General features: G+C 62.4%; 4 protein-coding genes across 8 annotated transcripts in view; 2 read left to right on the forward strand and 2 right to left on the reverse strand.

Moving 5' to 3' along the window:
* The window catches only part of GTF3C1 (general transcription factor IIIC subunit 1), a 29,838-nt gene extending 23,518 nt beyond the window's left edge, over window positions 1-6,320 (forward strand). Inside the window, exons 29-38 of the mRNA XM_060260955.1 lie at window positions 47-140; window positions 367-539; window positions 2,223-2,507; window positions 2,834-3,093; window positions 3,233-3,504; window positions 3,630-4,131; window positions 4,686-4,688; window positions 4,753-4,780; window positions 5,661-5,856; window positions 6,082-6,320. Of these exons, the coding sequence (XP_060116938.1) occupies window positions 47-140; window positions 367-539; window positions 2,223-2,507; window positions 2,834-3,093; window positions 3,233-3,504; window positions 3,630-4,131; window positions 4,686-4,688; window positions 4,753-4,780; window positions 5,661-5,856; window positions 6,082-6,282 (2,014 nt within the window). The 3' untranslated portion in view covers window positions 6,283-6,320. The remainder of the gene's footprint in view (window positions 1-46; window positions 141-366; window positions 540-2,222; window positions 2,508-2,833; window positions 3,094-3,232; window positions 3,505-3,629; window positions 4,132-4,685; window positions 4,689-4,752; window positions 4,781-5,660; window positions 5,857-6,081) is intronic.
* POLR3K (RNA polymerase III subunit K) lies at window positions 6,025-8,927 on the reverse strand. The gene is made up of 3 exons (XM_060260954.1): window positions 8,734-8,927; window positions 8,572-8,659; window positions 6,025-6,491 (listed from the first exon to the last, which is right to left on the reverse strand). The coding sequence occupies exons 1-3, from the start codon at window positions 8,842-8,844 to the stop codon at window positions 6,364-6,366; spliced, it is 327 nt and encodes a 108-aa protein (XP_060116937.1). The 5' UTR covers window positions 8,845-8,927; the 3' UTR covers window positions 6,025-6,363.
* SNRNP25 (small nuclear ribonucleoprotein U11/U12 subunit 25) lies at window positions 8,843-10,372 on the forward strand. The gene is made up of 6 exons (XM_060260956.1): window positions 8,843-8,959; window positions 9,058-9,154; window positions 9,254-9,359; window positions 9,465-9,539; window positions 9,613-9,677; window positions 10,018-10,372. The coding sequence occupies exons 1-5, from the start codon at window positions 8,843-8,845 to the stop codon at window positions 9,665-9,667; spliced, it is 450 nt and encodes a 149-aa protein (XP_060116939.1). The 3' UTR covers window positions 9,668-9,677; window positions 10,018-10,372.
* Window positions 10,373-10,759: 387 nt separating this feature from the next.
* Window positions 10,760-21,318, reverse strand: RHBDF1 (rhomboid 5 homolog 1). Of its 5 annotated transcripts, none has more exons than XM_060260950.1 (18): window positions 21,180-21,318; window positions 20,872-21,002; window positions 19,850-19,951; window positions 18,783-18,996; window positions 18,408-18,614; window positions 17,498-17,620; window positions 17,250-17,419; window positions 15,369-15,620; window positions 15,168-15,279; window positions 14,379-14,453; window positions 14,118-14,279; window positions 13,541-13,641; window positions 13,360-13,423; window positions 12,906-13,000; window positions 12,724-12,799; window positions 12,532-12,632; window positions 12,265-12,418; window positions 10,760-11,415 (listed from the first exon to the last, which is right to left on the reverse strand). In XM_060260950.1, the coding sequence occupies exons 1-18, from the start codon at window positions 21,291-21,293 to the stop codon at window positions 10,996-10,998; spliced, it is 2,673 nt and encodes an 890-aa protein (XP_060116933.1). In that variant the 5' UTR covers window positions 21,294-21,318; the 3' UTR covers window positions 10,760-10,995. The 5 variants fall into 5 exon arrangements, with proteins under 5 accessions (XP_060116933.1, XP_060116932.1, XP_060116935.1 ...); XM_060260949.1 differs by having other exon boundaries at window positions 12,265-12,421; XM_060260952.1 differs by lacking the exon at window positions 19,850-19,951.
* Window positions 21,319-24,281: the final 2,963 nt, after the last annotated feature.

Below are 24,281 nucleotides of genomic sequence, written 5' to 3' on the forward strand. Positions count from 1 at the left end.
GTTGACCTGGGGCCTGCCTCTCTCTCTCTCCCTCTCCGCTGTGCAGCGTGGCAGACATCCACTTCCTGGTGCTGCAGAACCTGATCCAGAGCACCCTGGCCCTTTCCGACCGCCAGATGAAGTCCTGCCAGTCCTTCCAGGTAGGAGGAGTTTGGGTCAGGTGGGGGGAGCTTATCAGCCTCAAGATACGCAGATCTGAAGGGCCTGAATAGCAGACAGTAGGGTGTGGAGGGGGTAGAAGGAAGCCTTGGAGGAAGTGGAGCCTTGGAGGCGGGAGCAGCAGCAGCAGCAGCTCCAGGGCCCCTTTTTCCCAACGGGGGTGGGGGGGGCATCCCAGCGAGGGGCTGATGGCCGTTGTCTTTGCAGACCTTTCGCCTCTACCGGGAGTACCGGGATGACGTCCTTGTGAAGGCTTTTATGGATTGTCAGCGGAGAAGCCTGGTGAATCGCCGGCGGGGCAACCACACCCTGGGCCCCCGGAAGAGCCGAGCCCTCCCCTTTGTGCCCATGTCCTACCAGCTCTCCCAGAGCTACTACAGGTACCAGCGCATGGGCCTTGACCCTAAGCCGCAGCGGCAGCTGGAGCCCTGCCGGGCCTTGGAGAGGATTGCGTTCATAGCCCCAGAGGGTGGGGCTGTGCTGGGCTGGAGGAGCAGCTGGGGGGAGGGACGTAAGAGAAGCCCTGTTGGATCAGGCCAGTGGCCCATCCAGTCCAACACTGTGTCACACACTGGCAAAAAACCAGGCGCCATCAGGAGGTCCACCAGTGGGGCCACGACACAAGAAGCCCCAGACAGAGTTCCATCAATATACACTGTGGCTAATGGCCACTGGTGGACCTCTGCTCCATATTTTTATCCAATCCCCTCTTGAAGCTGTCTATGCTTGTAGCCCCCTCCACCTCCTGTGGCAGTGAATTCCACATGTTAATCACCCTTTGGGTGAAGAAGTATTTCCTTTTATCAGTTCTAACCTGACTGCTCAGCAGTTTCATTGAATGCCCACGAATTCTTGTATTGTGAGAAAGGGAGAACAGGACTTCTTTCTCTACTTTCTCCCTCCCATGCATAATCTTGTAAGCCTCTATCAAGTCACCCCGCAGTCGACGTTTCTCCAGGCTGAAGAGCCCCAAGCGCTTTAACCTTTCTTCCTAGGGAAATGGTTCCAACCCTTGAATCATTCCAGTTGCCCTTTTCTGCACTTTTTCCAGTCCTATAATATCCTTTTTGAGGTGCGGTGACCAGAATTGTACACAGGACTCCCATTGAGGCCACCCCGTGGATTTATGCAGGGAGCCCCTGCCGGCCACAGGTGGTCCATCCTGGTGAACAGGAGGCAGCAAGTAGGGATAAATGGACAGGTGTCCCCCCAGTGGTGGGGAGTGAGCCGTGGGATCCCAAAGGGGACCCATACTGGGACCTTGTTCAGACGTTACCTGGAATGGGGGGTGAGCTGCACAGTGGCCACGTTTGCAGCCTCCTGCAGGGCAAAGCCTGCCACTGGGGTCTGGCCCAGCAGGACTGAGGGAGAGAGATCCTGGGGTGGTCATGGACAGCTGGGGGACAATGTTGACTTAATCTGCAGCAGTGGTGAAAAAAGCAAACCCTCCTCTCGGGATTTAAAACAAAACCACCAGCATGTCCTCATTTGTAATACTCTGGTTGCCACCTCTCAAGAAAAGATATTGCAGAGCTGGAAAAAGTACAGAGGAGGGCGCTAAAACAGTGATGAAGGGTTTCCTGGGAGCAAAGGGTGAAGCGTCTGTGGCTTTTCAGCTTGGGAGGTGATAGAACCTAACAAAATTATGCCGAGGATGAAGAAAGTAGAGAGAACTTTTCCTCCCTTCCTCATCATGCTACAAGTAGGTTCAGGACAAATGGAAGTACTGCTGTAATACCTGACAACTAATTAAGTTGTGGGAATCACCGTGAGTGGGTGTAGTGTTAGCTGTGAGCAGAGAAGACTGTAGTGAAAGGGAGGTGAGAGAGATTGATGGCGGAGAGGTCCAATCAGTGGCGGCTGGAAGGGCAGCCAGCCTCTGAATGCCAAAGGCCAGGAGGCAACAGCGGGGGAAGGGTTTGGCCACTCAGGGGCCAGGGGTTCGCCACTGTGTCCTGCCCCTCTGTTCCAAAGCCCACTCCTGTGGCATGACTCCCCCTGCAGTGACAGACGGATGTCCAGCTGTGGGGTTGCTCAGGCCTCTGTTCTGCCCCCCCTTGCAGAGTGTTCACCTGGCGCTTTCCCAGCATGCTGTGCAGCGAGGCCTACCAGTTCCTCCTGATGCTCAGGGAAGGCGGCATGCAGGACCAGGCAACCAGCTTCTCTTTCAAGGACCAAGAGGATTCCTCCGCCTCGGAAATGGTGCCCTTCCCCCTGGATGGGCCGGGGGGCTACTGTGCAGCTGCCCTGGCCCTGGCCTCCCTTGGCCTGGTGGCCGTGGACGTGACCATCCCCGAGCAGATTGTGGTGGTGGACAGCACCATGGTGGAGAACGAGGTCATCAAGAGGTAGGCCTTGACACCTGAGGGGCTTCCCACACCCATCACGGCAGCTTCCGGGGCTCGTTCTGGTCTCCCAGCGAGTAAGCGCTTGAATCGGGAAAGCCACAGACCCGTGCTGGCCCTTCCCTGTGGGCATCCAACGAACAGGCTGAGCTCCATCTCAGAAATGGCGACCGTGAAGTGCTTGCCTCAAGGAACACTGGAGGGATGTGAAACTGGGCGCGGAGGGATAAGGCTGCCTGCCCACTTCTGGCGGCGGAGCGTGAAGGGGAGGAGAGAGTGGGGGGGGGGGTGCTGGCTGCTGCTTCAGCTCTCCTGGGTGCTTCTTGCAGCTTGGGGAAGGAGGGCCTGGAGGAGGAGGAGGAGGAGGACGAGGAGGAGGACTTGGAGGAGAGCGCTGCCCACAAGCCCCGGATCGAGGTGAAGGCCCGCCAGGCCTCGCACACCAACTACCTGCTCATGAGAGGCTGCTACTCCCCGGGCATCATCAGCACCCGCAACCTCAGCCCCACCGACAACATTGTGGTCAACTCCTGCCAAGTGAGGCTGAAGCTGAGAGAGACCCCCGCGTGGGACAGCTTCCTCGGCCAAGGTGCACCTGATGCTCGGTCCCTCCCCGGGGCGTGGGGTGCGGAAGGGCAGGCTGTGCTCCGTGGGGCCCACCCCCCTCCTTCCCAGCTGGCCAGAACAGGCTCTCTTGGTTGAAGCGCCAAGCGGGTTGTGTGTTCCAGATCCGTTGGACCTGATGAATCTGCCTGTCGGAGCCTCGTGCCTGCCCAAGTCCTTCACCAGGCTGTTCAGCATCCAGGAGGACGAGGCGGCCGAGCAGCTCCTCCTCCGGTCCTTGGAGCATCGCGGTTACAGTGCCGGGGAACTCGCCGCCACCCTTGAGCTGTACGACACCATTCAGGCTGCCTCCCACTTTGGGGTGAAGAAGGGGGACCTGGCCGGGCAGTTCCAGCACTACGAAGAGGCTGGAGTCGACTGCGCCAAGCTCTTGCAGGTGGGTGGGGTGGGGAGCGAGGCATCTGAAGCGCTGCCCCCTCTGCAAAGCAGGAGCTGTTTCCTGCGGAGGCTGCCAAGGCCTCCCCGTCCAGCAGCACAGTTCGCTTCTTCTCCCTCCCGCAGGACCTCCTGGACCTGGAGCAGGTGTTGGAAGTGGGCGGGCACACCATGCGACTGGTGGCCAGGAAGTGTGCTGGCCCCTGGCTCCTGCATTCCCTGCCTCTCAAGGAGGACGCTGGCAAGGAGGGGGAAGCAGCCCAGAGGGAGCCCGCGGAAGAGGGCAGAGAGCTGGAGGGCAAGCCCCCCACCACCCCTCCACTGCCAGCGGAAGAGCCAGCCGGGAAAAGGCAGAAGATGGAGAAGGGGGGCGGGAAGGAGGCCTGTCTGTCTGGGGGAAGGCGACTGGGAGAGGCCGCTAGCAGCAGCTCCCCCACGGCAGGAGGAGCGGGCAAAGGCACCCTGCCAGAGCCAGGCTGCCCCCAAGAATCTGGGGTGGTCCCAGAGGGAGAGGAGAGGACATGTGTCTCTGTGTCGAGTGGCCACGAAGGATCGGGCAGCAGAAGTCCTGCCGGGGAGCCGCGAGGAGAAGCTCCGCCCCAGCCGGAAAGCCCCGGCAGCCCCAGCGGTGCGTGAGGAACTTCCACGTCCCCAAAGGGAGAGGGGGGGATCACGAGGGGGATATGGGAGACCTTGCCCCCACAGTTGACCTAGCGGCATCTGAAGACGGGCCTGCAGTGACTGGTGTAAGGTCTTCCCTGCTGCTGCTGCCGCCACCAATGGTGCTCGTCTGGGAGGCTCTTCCCTGCTGCTCCAGGCAGGCTCCCGTGAGGTGCGGCTGAGAGGCTGTTTGGTTGAAGCTCACTCAGGGAGGCCACCCACGTCCACTCTCCTGCCAGGCAGCCCCACCCCCTTGCTTTCCTGGGACTGGCCCCCCCCAGGGCTTCTTGTCCTGCCTCCACACTTGGCCGGGGGCCCTCATAGAATCAGAGCTGGAGTCCCACCTCCTGCTCAGTGCAGGATCAGATTAGAGCATCCCCAACAAGCATTTGTCCAGCTTCAAGGCTGCGGGGGGGGGGGGGAGCTCACCACTGTTCCTTTTACGGAGCCTCCTTTGGTTGGCCTCGCATTTTAAAGTGCTCAGGCAGTTCCAGCATCACTCGGGAGCAGCTGGGTGGAAAGTGGGTGGCCCTCTAGGGTTTGGCTCATAATGCTCAAGCTGTGCTCTCTCTCTCTCTCTCTCTCTCAGGGAATGTCACACAGGCAGGCGAGGAAAGGTGAGTGGCGGAAGATGCCCTTAGCTCGAGCAGGACTCGGGAATGGTTGTGCATGCAATGGCAGGATACAGGGCTGGGCCCAGACTAAGCTGGCAGTTCCCACTGAGTCCCCCCTCCCCCCAGGAAAACCTCCTCCTCTGTCTTGGGTGGTGCCGAAGGCTTTGGGGGACAAAGAGGCTGATGGACATTGGAGGCTTCCTTCCCCACCAACTCTGGGTCCTCCTCTCTGGACTCTTTCACGCTCACCTTGTGCTTGGATGCATCTCACATCCAATAAATTCCCTCAAGAGGAGTGGGGGACGAGGCAGGGGTCTTTGGGGGGCCCCAGACACCATTCTGGTCCCCTCCCTCCCTGCACGAGGGCATCTAAGCCTCAGGTCTGGCTGGCTGTGATCCAGCAGACGTGCACCCGCTTCCCCAGGGCCAGTGCTGTGGCGTTATTGTATGCCATGGGGGTGGTGCTTTCTGGGGGTCCCTAGAGAAGCTGGACTGCACACAATTGCCAGATGTGCAAAGCTTGAGGCCAAAACCCCCATCGTTGGAGCTGAGTGTTCCATGCCTGTGCTCTCCATATGCAATCATGGAGAAAGGCCCTGAACGGAACTAGACTGCAGGGGTCTGATGAAACAAGAAGTCACGGGGGGCGTAGCTAGGTGAGAATTCTGAACCCGCAGAAGCAAATTGGTGTAGGATTCATCCTGCATTTTTTAGTCCTTGGGTTAGACTTGGCTGAAGCACACCCAGCAAGTGGTGCAGCCACTAAATGCAGATCGCAGGCTGCTGGACTAGTGCTACTTCGACTGTGTGGACGTACATCTACCTAGCACCAGACTAAGGCGCCTTGGGGTATTCCGATCAAGCTGTTCTCTCTTCTCCCCAGCAGCACAGGTGGGAATACCTACTTTGTTGGGCGGCCGTGGCGCATTGTGGATGGCAGCCTGAACCGGCCCGTGTGCAAGGGCATCATGGAAGGAGTGCTGTGTCACATCATGACCAAGCCCGGCATCCCGGAATCAGCTCTGCGCCATCATTACCTGGGCGTCCTGCAGCCTGCAGCTCTTCTGGAGATCCTGCAGGTTGGTTTGGCCCCTGCGGCAAAAGGTGGATTCATCCCCCCAAAGGCAGAAGCAGGTGCCCAGTACACCTGGGCAGAGAGGAGAGGGGGCCCTCCTGCCCCACAGTGTGCCTCGTGAAAGGCCCCCGGTTAGGGTCCGCCCAGCAGGACAGCAATTGCACAAGGATTGTTTCTTGGACAGTAATTTTTATTTATTAAAAACTCTTATGACTGCTTTCTTCTGCAGGGCTTGGAAGCCCTGGGCTGCATCCAGAAGTTCTGCCTGAAGCAGCAAAAGGTGCCTTCCCTCTTCTCGCGGCCCGTGCTGGAGGAGGAAGTGGCTTGCTCCAAGCTGAGTGAGGCCCCCATGGCCTTCTACGAGCCGACCGTGGCCTGCACCCTGCAGATGGGCCGCGTGTTCCCCTACGAACGGAACTGGAGCAAGTGAGTGTAGCAGGCTGTCAATAAAGTGACTTTAAAATGCAACTGTGTCTTCTCTGTCTCTGGGCAAAGGTGCAGCATGTGGGGCTCAGTCCCGCCAGCGGTGTCCGCACTGGGGGCTGCAGCACTTGTAGAAGGTGGTCATGGGCTCATCAGCAGAGCGCGTCTGCAGCTGCATGAAGTAGGCCCGTGGGTGCTCGCACCTGGGGCATGGCTCTGCAGGAGAGAAGGAAACAGTCACGTCCAGTGTTCCCTCTTAGCTGAGTTAGCAGGAGCTAGCTCACAGATTTTTATTCTCCAGCTCATACCTTTTTGTCTTAGCTCAGGAACAGGAAGACTGCAGACTTATATCCCGCCCTTCTATGAATCACTCAGAGCGGCTTACAATCTCCTTCCCCCACAACATCCCCCATGGCTCTCATGAGGATGACCCCAGAGCAGTGATCCCTCTAAGCTGAGTTAGTGTGAGCTAGCTCACAATTTTTTAGCCACCAGCACATACATTTTTGTCTCAGCTCACGAAGAAATGGCCCTAGAGCACAACAGTTTATGCAGTAGGCAAATTCCTCACTCACAACTTTAATGCCAGTAACTCACAAAGTAGAGCAGGCATGGGGAACCTTTTTTCTGCCAAGGGCCATACAGATATTTACAACATCATTCACGGGCCATAAAAAACTGTCAGCTTAAAAAACACTGCTCCCCCAAGGGAGAATGATTCAGGCCAGCAAAATTAATGCAAATAATTGTTTTTCTATTTGAAGTCGTGGGGAGAGCTAATCTGGCACGTGCACACACATCCAGCCTGCCGCCCTAGGCAAATGCATAGGTCCAAGGCTTTTTTGTAGAAAAAGTCTAGCAGGAACAGCAGCATATTAGACCGCATCCCCTAATATTAGCATATCAGGCCACACCATCTGGGATAACAAGTGCCAACTTAACTGTGACAATAACTTTTCCAGGCCCTGCAGCAATTCTGGCCAGGCAGCCAGACCCCAGGGAGGCTGCTGCACAGTACATCTGGGCCCTGTGATCCCTGCCTGGCCTGGGGAGGCTGCTGCACAGTGTGATTGGGCCCCACGATCCTCGCTGGCCAGCCAGGCACTAGGGAGGCTGCTGCACAGTACATCTGGGCCCTGTGATCCCTATCTGGCTCTGGGGAGGCTGCTGCACAGAGCAGCTGGGCCCCACGATCCTCGCTGGCCAGCCAGGCCCCAGGGAGGCTGCCGCACAGTACATCTGGGCCCTGTGATCCCTGCCTGGCCTGGGGAGGCTGCTGCAAAGCGCGGCTGGGCCCCACGATCCTTGCTGGCCAGCCAGGCCCCAGGGAGGCTGCTGCACAGTACATCTGGGCCCCGTGATCCCTGCCTGGCCTGGGGAGGCTGCTGCACAGTGTGATTGGGCCCCACGATCCTCGCTGGCCAGCCAGGCCCTAGGGAGGCTGCTGCACAGTACATCCGGGCCCCGTGACCCCTGCCTGGCCTGGGGAGGCTGCTGCACAGTGTGATTGGGCCCCACGATCCTCGCTGGCCAGCCAGGCCCTAGGGAGGCTGCTGCACAGTACATCCGGGCCCCGTGATCCCTGCCTGGCCTGGGGAGGCTGCTGCACAGTGTGATTGGGCCCCACGATCCTCGCTGGCCAGCCAGGCCCCAGGGAGGCTGCTGCACAGTACATCTGGGCCCCGTGATCCCTGTCTGGCCTGGGGAGGCTGCTGCACAGTACATCCGGGCCCCGTGATCCCTGCCTGGCCTGGGGAGGCTGCTGCACAGCGCGGCTGGGCCCCGTGATCCATGCCTGGCCTGGGGAGGCTGCTGCACAGTCTGATTGGGCCCCACGATTCTCGCTGGCCAGCCAGGCTCTAGGGAGGCTGCCGCACAGTACATCTGGGCCCTGCGATCCCTGCCTGGCCTGGGGAGGCTGCTGCACAGTACATCTGGGCCCTGCGATCCCTGCCTGGCCTGGGGAGGCTGCTGCACAGTGTGATTGGGCCCCACGATCCTCGCTGGCCAGCCAGGCCCCAGGGAGGCTACTGCACAGTACATCTGGGCCCTGTGATCCCTGCCTGGCCTGGGGAGGCTGCTGCAAAGCGCGGCTGGGCCCCACGATCCTTGCTGGCCAGCCAGGCCCCAGGGAGGCTGCTGCACAGTACATCTGGGCCCCGTGATCCCTATCTGGCTCTGGGGAGGCTGCTGCACAGTACATCCGGGCCCCGTGATCCCTGCCTGGCCTGGGGAGGCTGCTGGTTCCGCCCAGCAATCCTGCCCTCGGACGGAGCTTCCCCTCCCGCCCTCTGACCTGCGGTGGAGTCCACGTTCTCCCAGGCGGCGGCGCCCCCCAGCACGTCGTCGACCTCCTTGAGCTTCGGGTAGCGCCTGCCGGTCACCTGCAAGGGGGGGGGGGGAGAGGGGTCAGTGGGGGCGGGGCCACGCAGTCCCTCCCGGGCGGGGCCACGCCCACCTTGCGCGTGACGTTGCGGACGTAGGGGCACGTGGTGCAGGCGAAGCGGTGGCATCGCGCGCCCTCCTCGGCCACCAGCACGTTCCCGCAGGCCGGGCAGAAGAGCAGCATGGCGGCGGCGGAGGAGGAGGAGGAGGAGCTGGCGCACGCCGAGGCGGTGGGGCTCTGGCAGGCCGGGCTGGCGCGCCTCGTCCGCGACCCGCTCCTCTGCGACCTGCCCGCCCAGGCAAGCGAGACGCCAGGGAGCGGAAGGGGCGGGGCGGGCGGCCATCCCTGGGCCAATCAGGGGCTCCTGCGCCACTTCCGCTTCCTCTCCCCGCTCAGGTGACCCCGGAAGAGATCGCCTCGCAGGTGGCGCTCGAGTACGGCCAGGCCATGACGGTGCGCGTGCGCAGAGCGGACGCCCCCCAGGAGCCCATGCGTGAGTGGCCGGCGCTGAGCATGCGCAGAGGGAGGGAGGGCGGGCCGGGGGCGTGGCGGCCGCGCTGAGACTCCTCCTCTCCTCTCCCCTCCCGTGCAGCGGTGGTGGTCGTGCAGCAGGCGACGGTGCTGGACCTGAAGAAGGCCGTGCAGCGGTTTGTGCAGCTCCGGCAGGAGAGGCAGGGCGGCGTCCGGCACCTCAGCTGGTGAGGACCCCCCCCCGAAGGGAGAGGGCCGGGTGCCAACCTCCAGGCGGGGCCGGGAGCCACCCCTCCCCCTAGGCTGACCCTCCCTCCCTCCCCCCCCCGCAGGAGGCACGTGTGGCGGACCTACAGCCTGGCCTTTGGCAGCGAGAAGCTGGACGAGGACCACAAGAAGCTGCGGGAGTGAGTGGGGGGTACTTCTGGGGGGCGGGGTGGCTGTCTGGGCCCTGGCTGACGCCCGCTGTGCCACTTGCAGATACGGCATCCGGAACAGGGACGAGGTCAGCTTCGTGAAGAAACTCCGCAAGTGAGACCCGCCAGGTGAGACCATTGACCCCCCCACCCCACCCCCTTGTCCTCTGCAGACTGTACTGGCTGGGGGGGCCAGGGCTGCCCGGGGGGCTCTTCTCCAGAGGGTGGCCCTTTCCTTCCACCTGATGTTGGGGGGGACCTTCCTCAGAAGAAGGCCCACCCCCCCCCCCAGTGCTGGGTTGCCTTCTGGCAGTTACAGAAAGTGTGAGGTTACCTCCTTTGAGGCTCTCAGTGATGTCCTGCAGACTGTCTGTGTTGGGGGCAAAGGGATCCAACCAGTGGCACAAGAGTTTCCGCCAATATAAATCTCTCCTGCTACCTCAACAAGCCTCTCTTTGTTTCTCTACAGGTGCCAGGACACACTGGGAGCAGGGCTTAAGTATTCCCCTGCTCTACCCAGGGGCAGCTTTAAATGGCATCCGTTCCTCACATTTCCTCTTTGAGCCCTGGGGATATTGCGAGGAAGGAAGACAGCCACCCTGGCGGCTGCTCAGCACAGAATCATTTGGGCGGCAGTCACAGCTGCAGGCCAGCAGCAGCAGAGTGATGGCTCTGGGAGAAATGAGGGCCCCCCCTCAGCTGCCACACAGGTCCATTTTTTGACAGCTCTTCCTGCCTGGAGGCTGGGAAGTGGCTGCTGCTGCACCAGCTGGACACACAAGCTGGTATTTCCATTTCATCAATAAAGCAGCAGCACAAGGGAAGTGCGCGTGTGTGGTGTTATCAGGTATTTGGGTTGGGAGCGTTTGGAGGAGAAGCTGTGGTGCTAGCAGCAGAATCCAGTCTGCAGTGAAGACCTCAAACATTTTGAAAGAGACAGGCAGTTGATGCTATAGCCCACCAAAAAGGCTCTTCCCAGCCCCAAACTCTGAAAATGCATTTCCAGCAGCAGGAGAAACGCTCTCACACCAAGCCATGTAGGCACAGTTTCCAAATCAAGTACACCTTACATTTAAAAATCTAGTTGTTATAATTAACTGACCTTTGTTTAGAACTTGGGGCTGTCTAGTGCTGGATTAAGGAGAGGTGTGCACACCTAAATTGGGACTTGTTTGTCAACAATGCGAACCAGCACAGAAACAGCATAGAAGTTTTAGAAATGTAGCTAAAACGCTACCTGTAATGTTTTAATTACCACCTGGGCAACACATTAAATCTTGTTAAAAAGGCCATTTGGAAACTAGCACAATAAAAACGGAAGGTTCAGAAAAAGGTCCTGCAAAATCGAACAAGGCACAGATGTCTTTCTGTATGCAGCACACAGTCCAGTCTTGACAGCTAAGGCAGCTTGGGAGGGGGGCTGGGAAGGGCCTTCTGCGGCAAAGGCTCAGTGGAGCTGGGCATCCAGGTCATACTTCTCGCAGAACTTGTCTGTGAAGGGGATGCAGGTGAGAAACTCACACCATTCGCAGCGGATGGGGTAGAAGTAGAAGAGAACCACCAGGCCAGAGAAGAGGCCGACAAAGACCAGCTGGAAGACGATGATCTGGCACCGCTTTCGGTACAAGTCGAACTTGCCAAAGCTGATGTAAGGCAGGAAGGCGAAGGAGAGGAAGAGGCCGCTGATGAAGCCGCAGACGTGGGCAAAGTTGTCGATCCAGGGCAAGAGGCCGAAGGCAAAGAGGAAGAGCACCACTGTCAGCAGCTTGACGAAGGCCCGCCACGGCCGGGCCAGGATCTGCCAGCTCTGGAAGAGCTCCACAAAAAGGCAGGCCAGGATGCCAAACTGGGAGCCGGCTGGGCCAACCTGAGAAGGGGAGGGGGGGAGAAAGAGCACTGGTAAGGTAGGGGGGCAGTTGACCACAGCCCCTTTTTGCACTTGCTCTGGCCTGCAGCCTGGTTCTTGGAGGTTTCTCAGGTGCCCAGAAAGGTAGAGTTGGGATCAAGACTCCTTTAGCTTGAAAATCACCTTCCCTGCCCACCTTTGGCCTCCATTCAAGCATCTTGCCAAACTGCTCTGCAGAACAGGGAAGGGAAGGCAGCCATGGGAGGTGGGGGGGGCAGGTATCTGGGAGAGGGCAGAGCTGCAGGCCCAAGATGCCCTGGGACAAAGGGCCCCATTCTCAGGAAAGGGGGGGAGCCCAACCCCAAAACTGATTTGGATACTGCAAAAACAATATTAAAAAATTAAAATAATCTACTATACAGTCCACTTAAAATACAAGTTAAACACACGGGACTTAAATTTAGCCTTTGGGTTGAAAGCCATCTGATAGAAGTAGTCCTCGGTGTACGATATACAATACATGCAACTATTCCAAAGCTGATGATGTACAGAGAAGACCCGAATCACAGTGAGCAAGACCAAATGTGTTTCAGCCCCATGGGCCTTCTTCGGTGGTCGCAAATACACACACACACACTTTCTGGGTTTTCCCCCTTTCAATATTTTGCATTTTCATTTTTCAGGAATCGGTCAACACCTAGTTTGGTTTAGTTTATCAACACTCATTCTTGGTGTGTGCTTGTGTAAGATACTTTTGAGTGTACTGTACAATAAATAAATGGCTTTTTGTTATTTAATTCCTTTAGTATTGTTTGTGCTTAGCCTCCGTGGCCCGTTTCAGGAAAGCTAGGCGAGTCAGCGGGCCTGTACCTCGGCCCGGTAGGGCAGGAAGATGGCACTGGCCAGGTTGCCCGTGATGCCACTCAGCAGGTAGATGATGGCGATGCGGTGCCAGCCGGCCAGCTTCTCCAGGTCTCGCAAGATGGTCATCTGGAAGCACACGGACACCAGGCAGTGCAGGACCCTGCTGGGAGGGCAGAGGCAGTTAGGGGCGGAATTGCCCCCGGGGTGGTGGGGCAGGGAGGCCTGAACAAGCAGCCGGGAGAGGCTGTCCTGCCTCGGAGCCACCAGCATTACCCTGCGTGAAGGAAGAGGGAGAGCCAGAGGCGGTAAACCTGGTCGGGGACCTCTGGGTTGAGAAAGGGCAAGAGCCCGCAAACGTCATCCATGCAGTGTACCTGGTGAGAGAGAGAGAGGGAGGGAGGAAGCGGCTGCCACACTCCGCACTCCCAGGGGCGGGGAAGGGGGGGCATGGCGGGGAGGGGGTACCTGGGAGCAGAGGGTGGCCTCCTCGTGGAAGTAGCCGTGCATGAAGGTGCAGTACTCGCGGGAGGTGATCTCACACCTGAGGGGGGAGAGAGGCCAGAGAACACTGCGTGTGGGGGAGTGGGGGGGGGGCTTCCCCGCACAGCAGGACCCTGTTTGGTGCAGGCCCGCCTGCTGTGACCCACCTGCCCTTGGTGCCAATGCAGCAGGGGCGCCCGGTGATCATGCAGTCCATATGCAGGTGGTTGGTGTGGTTCCCAGCACTGTTCTTGGTGCAGATCTGGAGCAAGCAAGAGACAGGCGGGGGGGTGCTTTCCCATCATCCTTTTCACAGGAGACGTTCAGGATTTCCCCTGGGGCATTCTGCAGGCCGAGCAGAAGCCCCCCCAGTGAGTCATGCCACCCCCCCCTCGAAGAACTGGCTGAGCAGGGGCTCCCCCCCCCCATCCCTCTAGTTCAGCTGGCCCAGTCCGGCATCTGCTGCCAGCCCTGGGCTGCCTGGGGCCCTGAAGCCACTCTTCTAGTCAACCGGGCATAGCAGTGTTCCCTCTTCCACCTCCTCCAGGCACAGGAAGCTACAAAGTGCTCCAAGAAAGCCACGATCCCCCTGCCTCCCCCCTCCCTGCCGACCACCCTCACCGGCCACTTGGTGATGTCGTCAGGCCACTTGTGGGGCTCCATGGAGGCCGGCTGCTCACACACCCTGCCGAGGGGGAAACAAGCGCTGCTGTCATGGGGTGCAGGAGGGGGTCCCAGTGGGCAACTCCCTGGCCCCAGAAGCTCCCAAGGAAAGGGGGAGGGGGTTGGGGGCAGAGCCTACCGGGGATCTTGATGGCAGACGGAGCCAAACTGCCGCTTCTCTCCTGCCAGCAGGGGGGCGCTGGAGTGCTGTGGCCATTTCACCCACACGGCCAAGGTGGACTGCAAAGGAGATGGGTGGGTGGCAGTGCCGTTATTTTATGTATGTTTGCTTTGCCTAAGGAAAGCGACCCTCAAGTGCACCATGAGGGAGACGGGCTTACTCCTCCTCAGCCTGGCCGTCAAGATTACTTCAGGATGTTATCTGGTGGCGATTGCATATGTTGCTTTGTAGCGTGAGAAGCAAACGGAATTATTGTGTGCGGGCTTTTGAGGCTGAAATAATCATACGCCTAGTACAAAAGGCACATTTGTAACGGTTGCAACAAAAGTATATATCTTGCACACCTGCAGTTGTATCCCAGCTCTGACACCGGCTTGAGCAGCGTCCCTGATGCTGTCTTACAATAAACACTTCTCCTAACTCCATGGAGAGTCGTTATGATTGCAGGTAGTTCCCAGACCTGACAGGCAGCAGCAGCAGCAGCGTGCCCCCCCTTCCCTCCCAGCAACCCAATCCGGGGGGGGGGGACACTCACTGAGCACTCCTCCTCGGAGGTCTGCACACAGCCGGACTTGTCGTTGCGCACGCAGCAAGCCGAGTGCTTCTCCTTCTGGCGGGCGGCACTGATGAAGCTGTGCACCTGCTGATCCTGCCGCATGCAGGGGGAGAACTTGGCCCCCAAGTGGATCAGGGCTTCCTGTCGGAGGGAGGGAGGAAAAGCAGCTCCGTGAGCTCCCAGCCAGCCGGCTTCAAGGCGCCTGCCCACCTGCTCCTCCTCAAGCCCCGGGGCACTCACCGAGCTGGGACCAATCCAGAAGTTCTCCTGCTGAACGTACTTCACATTTTCATAGACGCCCCTGTTCCTCAAGACCTGCCAAAGAGAGGAGCAATCAGAGCAGTGCGGATCGTTTGGTGAGGCGTGAGCTGAAGGGGCCAGCTAGGTTTTTCTGGCCCCTCCATTTTGTTGTGTTTTTATTAACATTACAGACTCTTTCCCTCGGTACCCGGAGCAAAGGCCAACCGAGTATAATTCTGGATGCCCACGGCAGCTTATGCCCAGGTCAATGCTTGGCTGGTCTTCAAGGTGCCCAGCTGGGTGCAGATTCTGTTCTGCTGCTTCAGAAGACCCACTTGAACCTCTCCTGTTTATGCGCCTCTTGACATGCAATTAATTGCCAGAGTAGCAACACTTAGGAATACAGAGTGGGCCTACACTGTGCCTTTGCTGCAAGCAAAGAGGCCGCCGAGGTTCCCGGCTCCACCTTCTGCAAGGCTCCCAGGCCAGGCCACCTCCCCCAAGGTCCTCCAGCGGAGGGAAGGACTCACGCCTGACTGCCATGGGGGGCGGGCTGTTTTGCACCTGGTTGTTTTAGCAGCCCTCCGGCTTTCTCATCGGGGGCGGAGGCCACCTTCCTTTTAGAGCTGCTGGCTGGGGAGCATCCCGCCCAAGGCTGCTTAACCCCGCCCCCTCCCCTTCATGCTAACAATGTCTCTCCCACCATCACAATTTGACTCGTCTGCGCGTCACCACCAGACTCTTTCTCTGTCTGCCCACCTGAAATCAGCCCCGCCTCCTCCCACTCACCGAGTCCACCGTCTCGTGCTGGGAGAAGCCCACGGGGGCGATGCCGTAGATGGACACGGCCAAGATGGTGATGAGCGAATGCACAAAGGTGACCCAGTAAGTGAAGAAGGGCCTGCATGGAGGGGGAGGAGAGATCGCTCAGAGCAGGAAGGAGGCGGCCCCCTGGCCCTGCAGGCCCTGCCGCCCCCCCTCGGCACCCACCGGTGGTCGTCCATCTCCTCGATCTGCCGCTTGACGTAGCTGTCGATGCGCTTGCGGTAGGTGCGGTTGGTCAGGCGGCCCACCATGCCCAGCCCGTAGGGACGCTTCTCTTTGGCAAAGAGCTTCCGCACGGGCACGGTGATGCGCTGGCCACGCCGCTGCAGGCCCTGGCTCACCACCTCCTGGCACAGGCGAACCTTGGGCTGGAGCACGGAGCCCTCCTTCTGCTTCCGCCAGCCACGCTCCAGCGGCCTGAGACACCCGAGAGCTGCATCAGCAAGCCGAAGAGAGGAGCCCCTCTCCTGGGGACATGGCCACAGGCCGCCCCCTCCCCTCCCCTCCCCCAGCCCCACAATCCAGGGACATGGAAGACCTGCCGGGGGGGGGGAGGACTGGCTGTCAATTCTGCTCCCCCCCCGCATCACTCCAGCCCAAGGGGGGGGGGAGGGCTGACCAGGAGCTGACAAAGGCCAACCCCCTCCTCCCAGCCAAAGCCCCTGAGTGGGTCACCCACTCCCTCAGCCTTGTCTCCCTCGCAGGGTGGTTGTCGTGAGGAGAACAAGGAAAGCTGCTCTGAGAGGACAGAAAGGTTTGCTTTGTCCCCAGACATAGTGCCCCCTTCCAGTGTGGCCCCCCAGAAGGGGGGGGGATCCCCGTGGCAATGGGCGGGGCTGGAAAGGGAAGCCTCCAGGGCAGCTTCCCAGGGCTGGTCCAGCTGGAACACTGCAGCAGCCAGGAAGAGCAGAGTGTGAGTCACGCAACGGAAGAAATGTTCTCTGCTTGCCTGACGGGCAGGCTCCAAGTAGTTCAGAATTCTGGCAGCATCCTTCATCTTTCTAGCAGGCAGCCAGGGGGCAGGTCTCAGGGCTCAAAGGTGCAAACGGGGAGGCAGCCACACTCTGGGGCACCGCTTCTTGCCTCTGTTCTTTCTGGGATTTGCCAGTTGCCCTCAAGTGGGAAACGCCCACCCCTGTCGCCTGCAGCACAGCAATCCCCAAGCAGCCCTCCATGATCTGGGACCCAAATACCTAAACAGCTTTCCCTCCCCCCGCACCCGCTGCGACAACTGCTGGGTCTGAAGGTCCTGCCCTGTCAGTGGGTATGACCCACGGCTGCCTTCTCGGCCATGGCCCCACTTGGTGAGAAAGCAGGCCTCTGCCTCCTCCCTTCCCCTCATCGTGGGCGGGGAACTTCTTGCCTAACTTCCTTCTGGCCTTGCCCCCCCTCAGCCAGGCCCTTCTGGGGGAGGGGGCCCTCCCTCCCAGGGGTGGCCAGTTGTTGGCAAGGGGAGGTCTGGAGCGGAGAAACCTGCAATGCCTCCCTTCAAGCCCCCGTGAATTTTGGAGAGAGGCCTGGTGTGTGTGTGTGTGGGTGGGGGGGTCATAACCCTTCCCTCTGCTTCCTCCAGCACCTCCCCCACCCATGAGGCATCTACGACCCCTTGTTCCCGATCCTTTCTCGTAAGTTAACTGGGAACGCGAGGCAAGGGAAGAAATCAGCCCTGCAGTCATTTCGTGCTCTTCCCATCAGTCCTCCTCCACGGGATGGCACTGCTTTTGTTTTGGGGGCTTCCTCCCTGGAACCTCTGGGGCAGGCCAGGCTGACCCGACACCTCTCTTCTAGAATGTTCCCTCGTGCTCTGCTAAAGGGAGAGAGAGGGAGGGCAGAGTTTGACACTGGCTGTTCTGGCCCAGCAGGTGGAGGACGGCCTGCCAGGTTGGTTGGTGGCCTCTGGCTGAGGCGGAGGGGGAAGAGCTCTGGGGCCAGGCCAGCGATGGTGAAGGGGGCAAAGACCTGAAGAGTCAAGGGAGAGGAAGTGGGAAACTTCCACTTGAGGGCAGGAGGGGTGGTCTCTGCTCTCCCCCCCCCAAGGGGACTCACAGCATCAGGTGGCTCCTCTCCAGCTCCAGGCGGTCGAGGGCCCCCCCCGTGAGCCCAGGCTGCTCTGGCGGCAGGGGGGCTTTCAAGTCAGCATCCCGGATGGCTGCTTCCGAGGGGGACTCAAAGACTTCGTCTGGGTAGGTGGAGAGCTCTTCCTGGAGGACTCCTTCCTGGCGGGAAAGGGCAGGCTCAGACGGGGGTCCCCAAAGCCCCAGCCCAGCCCCCCCCAGATGCTGCGGCTTCCTCACCCGGGCAAAGAAGGAGGTGTCCAGCTCGTCCGGGAAGTCCCCCGTGTCCTCTTCCAGGAAGCTGGCTGGGGTGAAGCTGCGCCGCTGGGCGGCCCGGAGGGTGCTGTCTTTCACAGAACGGCCCTGCAGGAAGGAGAGCGTGTGGGCAGCTGCTGGCCAAGCAGTCGGGGGATGCAAACCAGCAACATGAGAAGGCAAAGCGGCAGGTGGGATACTCGTCTCCTTCGGGAGTTTACGTGGCAAAGATGGGAGAGAGCACACGCCAGCGCCCTTTTGCATAGCGCATCATCATAATCACAGCCAGACTGGGGAGTGCAAAAGCGCCACAGAGACCAACAAGCATTTCAGTGGGTGGGCTGCTAGAAGGCCATGCTCCCCCCTCCCGCCTTCCACAGGGGCTCCCCCCGGAAACTGGGGCTGGCCCCTCCAGTGCTCCTGGACTAACATCTGCCTGGTCTTTGCAGAGCGACACCCTGTGGCCCAGCGGGCTCCTCGCCCATGTGATGGAATACAGTAGAGAGGCCCCCCAATCCAGCTCTCTGTTCTTGTTCCTAAGCAACGCTGTCTCTTCAGTCTGGGCTGGCAACGCAGCCAGAGACCACCCGGGTGGGGGATGCCCCTGCTCTCAGCTCGCCAGCCGGGGAGAAGGCACACTAGGCCATGCTGGCTAGCAACAGCCCCCCACTTTCCTCAGGGAAGCGACTGGGTCCCTCCTCTTGGACAACCAGCCTGGAACAGAAAGGACAGGAGGGGCCCCAACCCAACATCCCAGCCAATGGTCCCCAGTTCTGTGCTGCTAGGGGGGAGTCCAATGATGCCCCCGTCCCTCCTGGGGACCCCCAACGTGTTCTGGCAGGGGCCCCACAACGCTGCTCCCCCAGACGCTGGCCCTGCCCGTCCTGCCCCGTACCTTCACCAGAGCCGCTGCCGCCCGGAAGCTCATCTTGGCGACGGACTCCCTCTTCCGCCTGCGAGGCCAGCGGCTGAAGCCAGACCGGGAGCTGGTGAAGGAGCAGAGCGAGGCGGCCCCAGGCGTGATGGGCGTGTGAGGGATGCTGTAGCCGTCTGCGTCTTCAGGCATCCGGAAGGCCCGTCCCCGGGCCAAGGGGTCAATGATCTGCCATCCAGGAGAGACCACTGCTCAGGGGGAGCAAAGGGGCCACCCACTCTGCCTGCTCCTGGTTTGGGACCGGGGTCCAGCGGGCAACTCAGGCTGAACCAACGGCACCCAAAGCAAAAGCTCCCTCAAGGTGCTGCAGCCATCCCCGCCCCGGAGGCCACTCACCCGCTGCATGCCCAGCTGGCAGGGGGGCACGTAGAGAGGAGGGGGGGTCTCTGTGCTGGCCAAGGAGATGTTGTCCTGGCTGGGAAGGTCCATCTCCCGGATGACCTGGGGCTTCAGCTTCCCGTAGCGCAGGCTGCAGTGCCGCATGCTTTTGCGCTGCCACTTCTGCAGGGCATCGTTCTCCTTGCTGATACCAAACCAGTCCGCGGTGCCCCTGAGGAAAGCAAGGAGTGCCCTGAGGAGTCTCACAGGGCACGGGAAACCCCCTGAATGTTTTAGCCCCCCCTCTGGCCTCACCATTGCCCCACACAGCACCCGACCCGCCTGGGCCCAGCCTCCGGGCCTTCGCACTCTGCCCCGGCAGTGCCCCCAGCAGCCTTGGCGAGGAATCCGTGCTCCCCAAGCAGAGGTGGATGCGGTTAGCTGCACAGCGGCTGCTGTTAGTAGCACCTGGGAGAAGGCCCCATCCAAGGGAAGGTCTCATTAGTGGGAAGTTATGTACAGCACTGGTTGCAGCGGGGGGGAGCGGTGCAAAGTCAGACTGGCCACATGAGATGGGAAGCCCTCCCTGTGGGCATGGCAGGTCTTCAGGGGGGCCAGCGACTCCTTGGCCCACCCTCTGAGAGCGGCCGCTGTGGGGCCGGTGGGAAAACCCTGAGCTGGGCCCGGCCCTCCTCATTCCACTGGCCAGCGTGGGCTGTAATGCTGGGCACCCAGGGCCAGATCTTTGGGGGGCAACAATGGGGGGAGAAGGAGCCAGGCGTGGTCTGTTCAGCCACCCGCCGAGTCCGAGGCGCTGTCCATTCTGCTTGCTCTGAGCATGGCTGCCTGAGGGCCTCTCTGGTGCCCCTCGTCTGCCAGCCTCTTCCCTGCGCCAGGCGTTGGAGCCGCAGCTGTCCCGTCCCTGCTGGCCGAGGCCAGAGCCCCCCTGGCAGGGCCTGGAGCCAGGAAGGAGGAGGAGGAGGAGGGGCAAGTGGCCCCCTCAGGGCCGGGGGCAGGAGGCGGGCACTCACACGCATGCGGGGGGGGAGGGGGCAGGGGCGGCTGCACACCAGCACTGCAGGTACCTGAAGAGCATTCGGGGCAAGGACTGGCGTTTTCTCAGGAGCCTCCTGCCCACCTGGTGCCCGCGAAGGGGCAAAGTCTGACTCCTCCCAAAGCGTACTTGCCTGCCGCAAAGGAGAGAGAGCTGAGGGGGGGCGGGGGGGGCTGCTGGCTTGGAGTTGAGAGGGGTGAGCCGGGGCTCTGGCACAGCTGCTGGGGGCAAGGCGAGCTCTGCTTGCCTTGGGGGGTAACCCTGGCACCACAGAAGCAGATGGCAAAGACACCCAGGTGGGTAGTCCTGGCATGGCCCTCTGTGGAGGCAAACCACAGGCCTTGGCTGGGAACACAGTGTGGCGGGCGAGGAACAAGGAGGCTGGTCTTGGGCAGAAGCTGAAGGCAGGGGCTGGGTGTCTCTCACCCGCCTTCCCCACGCAGGAGTCTCCTCACGCCAGGTTGCCCCTCCACCAAGGAAACCTCTGCTCTCTCTGAGAAGGTGCAAGCCTGCCTCTATTCCCACGGCATCCTCACCACCGGTAAGCAATTTAGGAAAATGGGGGCAGGAACTGCTCTGCAAAGAGCAACCCCTCCCTCCTCCCCCCTCCAGGCACTTACAGCACTCATGGGGTGCCAAACAAGATGATAGGGGGGGAGGGTTTGAACCCTGTTATCCAGACCCTCCCCTCTTGCAAACCAGGCATAACGCCCCCCTGCAGAAATCCCAGGAAGAAGCTGCTGCCCCCACCAGCTCAGAAGTCAGCCGTGGCCCCTCACGCCACAAAATCCATAACGCCCGCGATTCCCAGTCCCTGCAAATCCACCCCCCCACAGCAGCAGTTTCTCCAAGCACCTTCCTGGCAGAGGCATGGTGCAGAATGCCCCAGAACCCACGGGGAGGGGGGGGAGGGCCTTCACAACTTCCACCCCCTTGGAAGCCGCCCTGCCCTGCCCTCCCTCTCTCCCATCCAAGGATCCCCTGGGGGTCCCCCAGCCAGTCCAGGGGAGGACGGCGTCCCACCCACCCACCCACTCCAGGGGCCAGCATTACCTTCGGATGGTCTGCGTGATGGAGGTCTGTCGCTGGAGCCCCGGCCGCCGAAACTCGTTCAGGGGGGAGGAGAAGCGGGTGTTCTCGGTGGGCATGCTGACGCTCCGCAGGAAGGCCTGGCGCTTCAAGGGCTGTGTGGAGAGAGGGACATCAGGGGAGCCTCCAGCACAGCCCCCCCCCCCCACCAGATCCTGCCCCCCCCAGCTGCCCAAAGCCTCCGAGGCTGATGGGCCCCAAGAAGGCGGCTGGCAGGGGGGGAAGGGGGGGGCGGCCCCAGCCCCTCCCTCCCTCCCTCCCTCTCGGGGTACCTGTGGCAAGGCGGGCTCCTCGGCTGCCCCCACGGGCACAGGGATGTCCAGCTTCAGCCAGGGCGGCTTCTTGCGCTGCAGGCTGCTCGTGCTGTCCCTTCGCACCTCCGACATCCTCCCACCTCAGCTGTCAGGCCTGCGGAAGGGCAGCGGGGTCAAGGGGGGCAGCTGGCTGGCGGAGGAGAGAGGGAGGGAGGGAGGGGCAGGCAGGGAAGAGCAGCAGCCCCAGGTGGGAGCAAGCCAAACCCCCCCCCCAGCCTCTTTGCCCAGCATCGAGGCGGCTCCTTCCCTGCTCTCTGACCCAGGCCCTGCCGCCCCCCCCCCCCTCCCAAGAGGACGGGCTCTCTGGCGAGGAACTCCCTGGCAACTGGCCTGTCCCGGGACAGTGAAGGCAGGAAGAGGGCTCGGCCCTGGCTCACCCTGCCCCACACACTAGCCCCAGCCTGCTGCTGAGGCTGGGGGGACCAGTCAAGGGACTAAGAGCTCAGCAAAGGCCAAGGCCCCACCTGGATGCTCTACCCCCCCCCCCCATTTCAAGCTCTGCTCCTCCTCCTCCCTAGTGGGGGAAACAGCCCCCTCCCTCACTGGTGGAGCAACAGTCCCAGGCACCAGCCCCCCTTCCCAGCCCCCTCCCCCTCTCTTCCCCTGCATTCCAGTCGGTCTGGGGAGGGGAAGGGAGGAAGCTTCTGCCCCACTGCTGGACTTTGCCCCGTCAGGCAGCTCCGGCCAGGAGCCCAGAGAGAGGAGGCTGAGGCTGGCTGCCCATCAAACCGCCAGAGCCCAGGCAGAGAGAGCCTCTTCTGTAGCCCCCACACTCCCTTGGCTCCCTCCGTCTCTCCGCCGCCTCCCCTGCGGCCTGCCTGCACTTCCCTCCCTGCAACAGGCTTCCCGCGCACAAAGGGTGTCCCCTGAGGCGGGGTCCTGCAGACAAGCCCCTTCCCTGACCCCCCCCCCAACTCGCTCTGGCTTCTTCCCAGGAAAGCTGGAGGGAGCCCTCTGGGGGCCGGGCCTGAGAGCTGGCCACTGGGCAGCCTGGCATAAGGATGCCCCCCTGCCCCGCCCCTTTCGGTGCCCAGGCTGCCTGGCATAGGGAGGAGAAGGAGCCAGCCAGAGGCCACAAGCCCGCCCCCTGCCCAAGCCCCACAAGGCAGCCCTTGCAGACCAGCAGCTCCGGACATGCCCCGACTGGGAGGGAAGGAAGGAAGGGGGCGGGGAGGGGGCGCAGTGCAGGATCAGGCCCAGGTGCCTTGTCTCCCCACAAGAGGAGGCTGCACCCGCCCAGCAGCTGCTGCTGCTGCCTTCCCCTGGAACCAGAAAAGCCAGTTCCGTGTTCAGGAGTTCCCACGGGATGGGACATCCCCGGACAGAGGCCAGCTGGGCCTTGGCCTGGGGTTGAGGGGCGGAGGCCGCCGGGAAGGCAGCGAGGTCAGAGCCGAGGGCAGGGCCCGCTCCCCGGGAAGGGGCACAAGCAGCACTCCGCTGCTTCCTCCTCCTCCTCCTCCGCGAAAGAGGTCAGGGCCCCGGAGCGGAAGTGGCCGTGGGAAAAGGCCCTGCCGGAGCCACCGTGGGAGGGAAGGGGTCCCCCCCGCCCCAGGCTGCCCCACAGAGGAGGAGGCCTCTGCCGCTCCCGGGGGCTGCATTTCAGGGCCGCCCCAGCCCCCTCCGCCCAGAGCCTGCCTCGGGACACTGAAGAGCGGCTGCCAATCCCCTCCCCCTCCCTGCGAGAGCTCGGAGAGGACCGGGACTGCCCCGGGGTGGAGGAGGAGGGGGGACCAAGGCCGCCTCTCCCAGGCCGGCGCCCGCGCCCTCCGTCCCCCCACTGCCCCCCAGGGGCGTGCCCCGAAGATTGGGGGGCCGGGCGGGGGGAAGGGGGGGCGGCGTCGAGAAGGCTGCCGGGAGCCCCTCCCCTCCCCTCCCCCCGCAGGAAGGAAGCCGCCGGATTGGCTGCGCCGCCCCCCCCCCCCGAAGCTGCGCGCCCGGCGAGGGAGGGAGGGGGAGGGGCTGCGGGAGCGCCCCCTCCCCCCGAGGGCCGCCCTCCCCCCCCCGGGCTGGCTGGCGGGGGGGGGCGGACTGACCTCCGCGGGGGGGCGGCGGGGCGGCCATGCAGCGGCAGCAGGAGCCGGCGCGGCGGTGGCGGGAGCAGGAGGCCGTCGGTCTGCCGTCCGTCCGGGCCCGGCCTGGAGGAGAGCGAAGGGCGGCCCGGCGCGGGAAGCGGGCGGGCGGGCCGGCCTGGCGCTGACTCAGGCCCCAGGAATGCGCCCGCGACGGAGGGACGGCTGGGAGGCAGGAAGGAAGGCGGGCAGGCCGAGAGAGGCCCGCAGGCGGCCCGCCCGGCGCACTCACCTCCGCGGCGCCCCGCCGGACGGGACGGGACGGGCCGGGCCTCCAGCAGGAGCCGAGCGGGGCCTCCTCGGGCGCGGCGTCGGCCAGCCGGGAGGGGCCCGGCGGGGCCAGCCGCCAAGGGGCGGCCCTGCTGCAGCCCAGGCCTCCGCGGCGCCCCTGCCCAGCCCGGGGGGAGGGAGGGAGGGAGGGAGGGAGGGGGCGGCCCCGGGGCCGGCCTCCCCTCCCGTCTGCGCCAGCCAGCCTCCTCCTCCTGCCGCCCCCCTCCGGCGACGGCGCTTCTGGGCCAAGGCCGCGGGCAGCTGCCCAGCAACTCCTCCTCGCCCCCCCCCGACGGGGCAGCTCTTGCACCCGGCCGGGCCCGCCTCCTGCCGCCCCAACCCCAGCCCCCCCCCCGCCTGCAATGGGGCGAGCCCAGGCGCCCCCTCCCCGGCAGGCAGCTAGTCCCCCCAGCCGCCAGACTTGCCTGCTGCAGCGGGGGCTCGTGGCCGCCTCCCCTCCCGGGCCCCGCCGCCGCCGCTCCTCCATGCCCGGGGTGGGGGGGGGGAGGTTTCCGGCGCTCCCGCCCCGGCCAGGCCTGGGAAAAGCCCCGGCTGCTCTGCCGCAGCCCCCAATGCTGCCGTCATCGACGGGGCGGGTGGAAGCCCAGGAAGGGAAAGGCCCGGCTGGCTTGAATGTGCCTTTGTGGCCCGGCCTGGCACCCGCAGAGCACCTCTGCCAGCGAAAGAAAGCCGCCTTTGAGAGCCGCGGCGTCAGCTGCCC

Source organism: Heteronotia binoei, chromosome 20 (assembly GCF_032191835.1).
Source record: "Heteronotia binoei isolate CCM8104 ecotype False Entrance Well chromosome 20, APGP_CSIRO_Hbin_v1, whole genome shotgun sequence".
NCBI classification, from domain to species: Eukaryota; Metazoa; Chordata; class Lepidosauria; order Squamata; family Gekkonidae; genus Heteronotia; species Heteronotia binoei.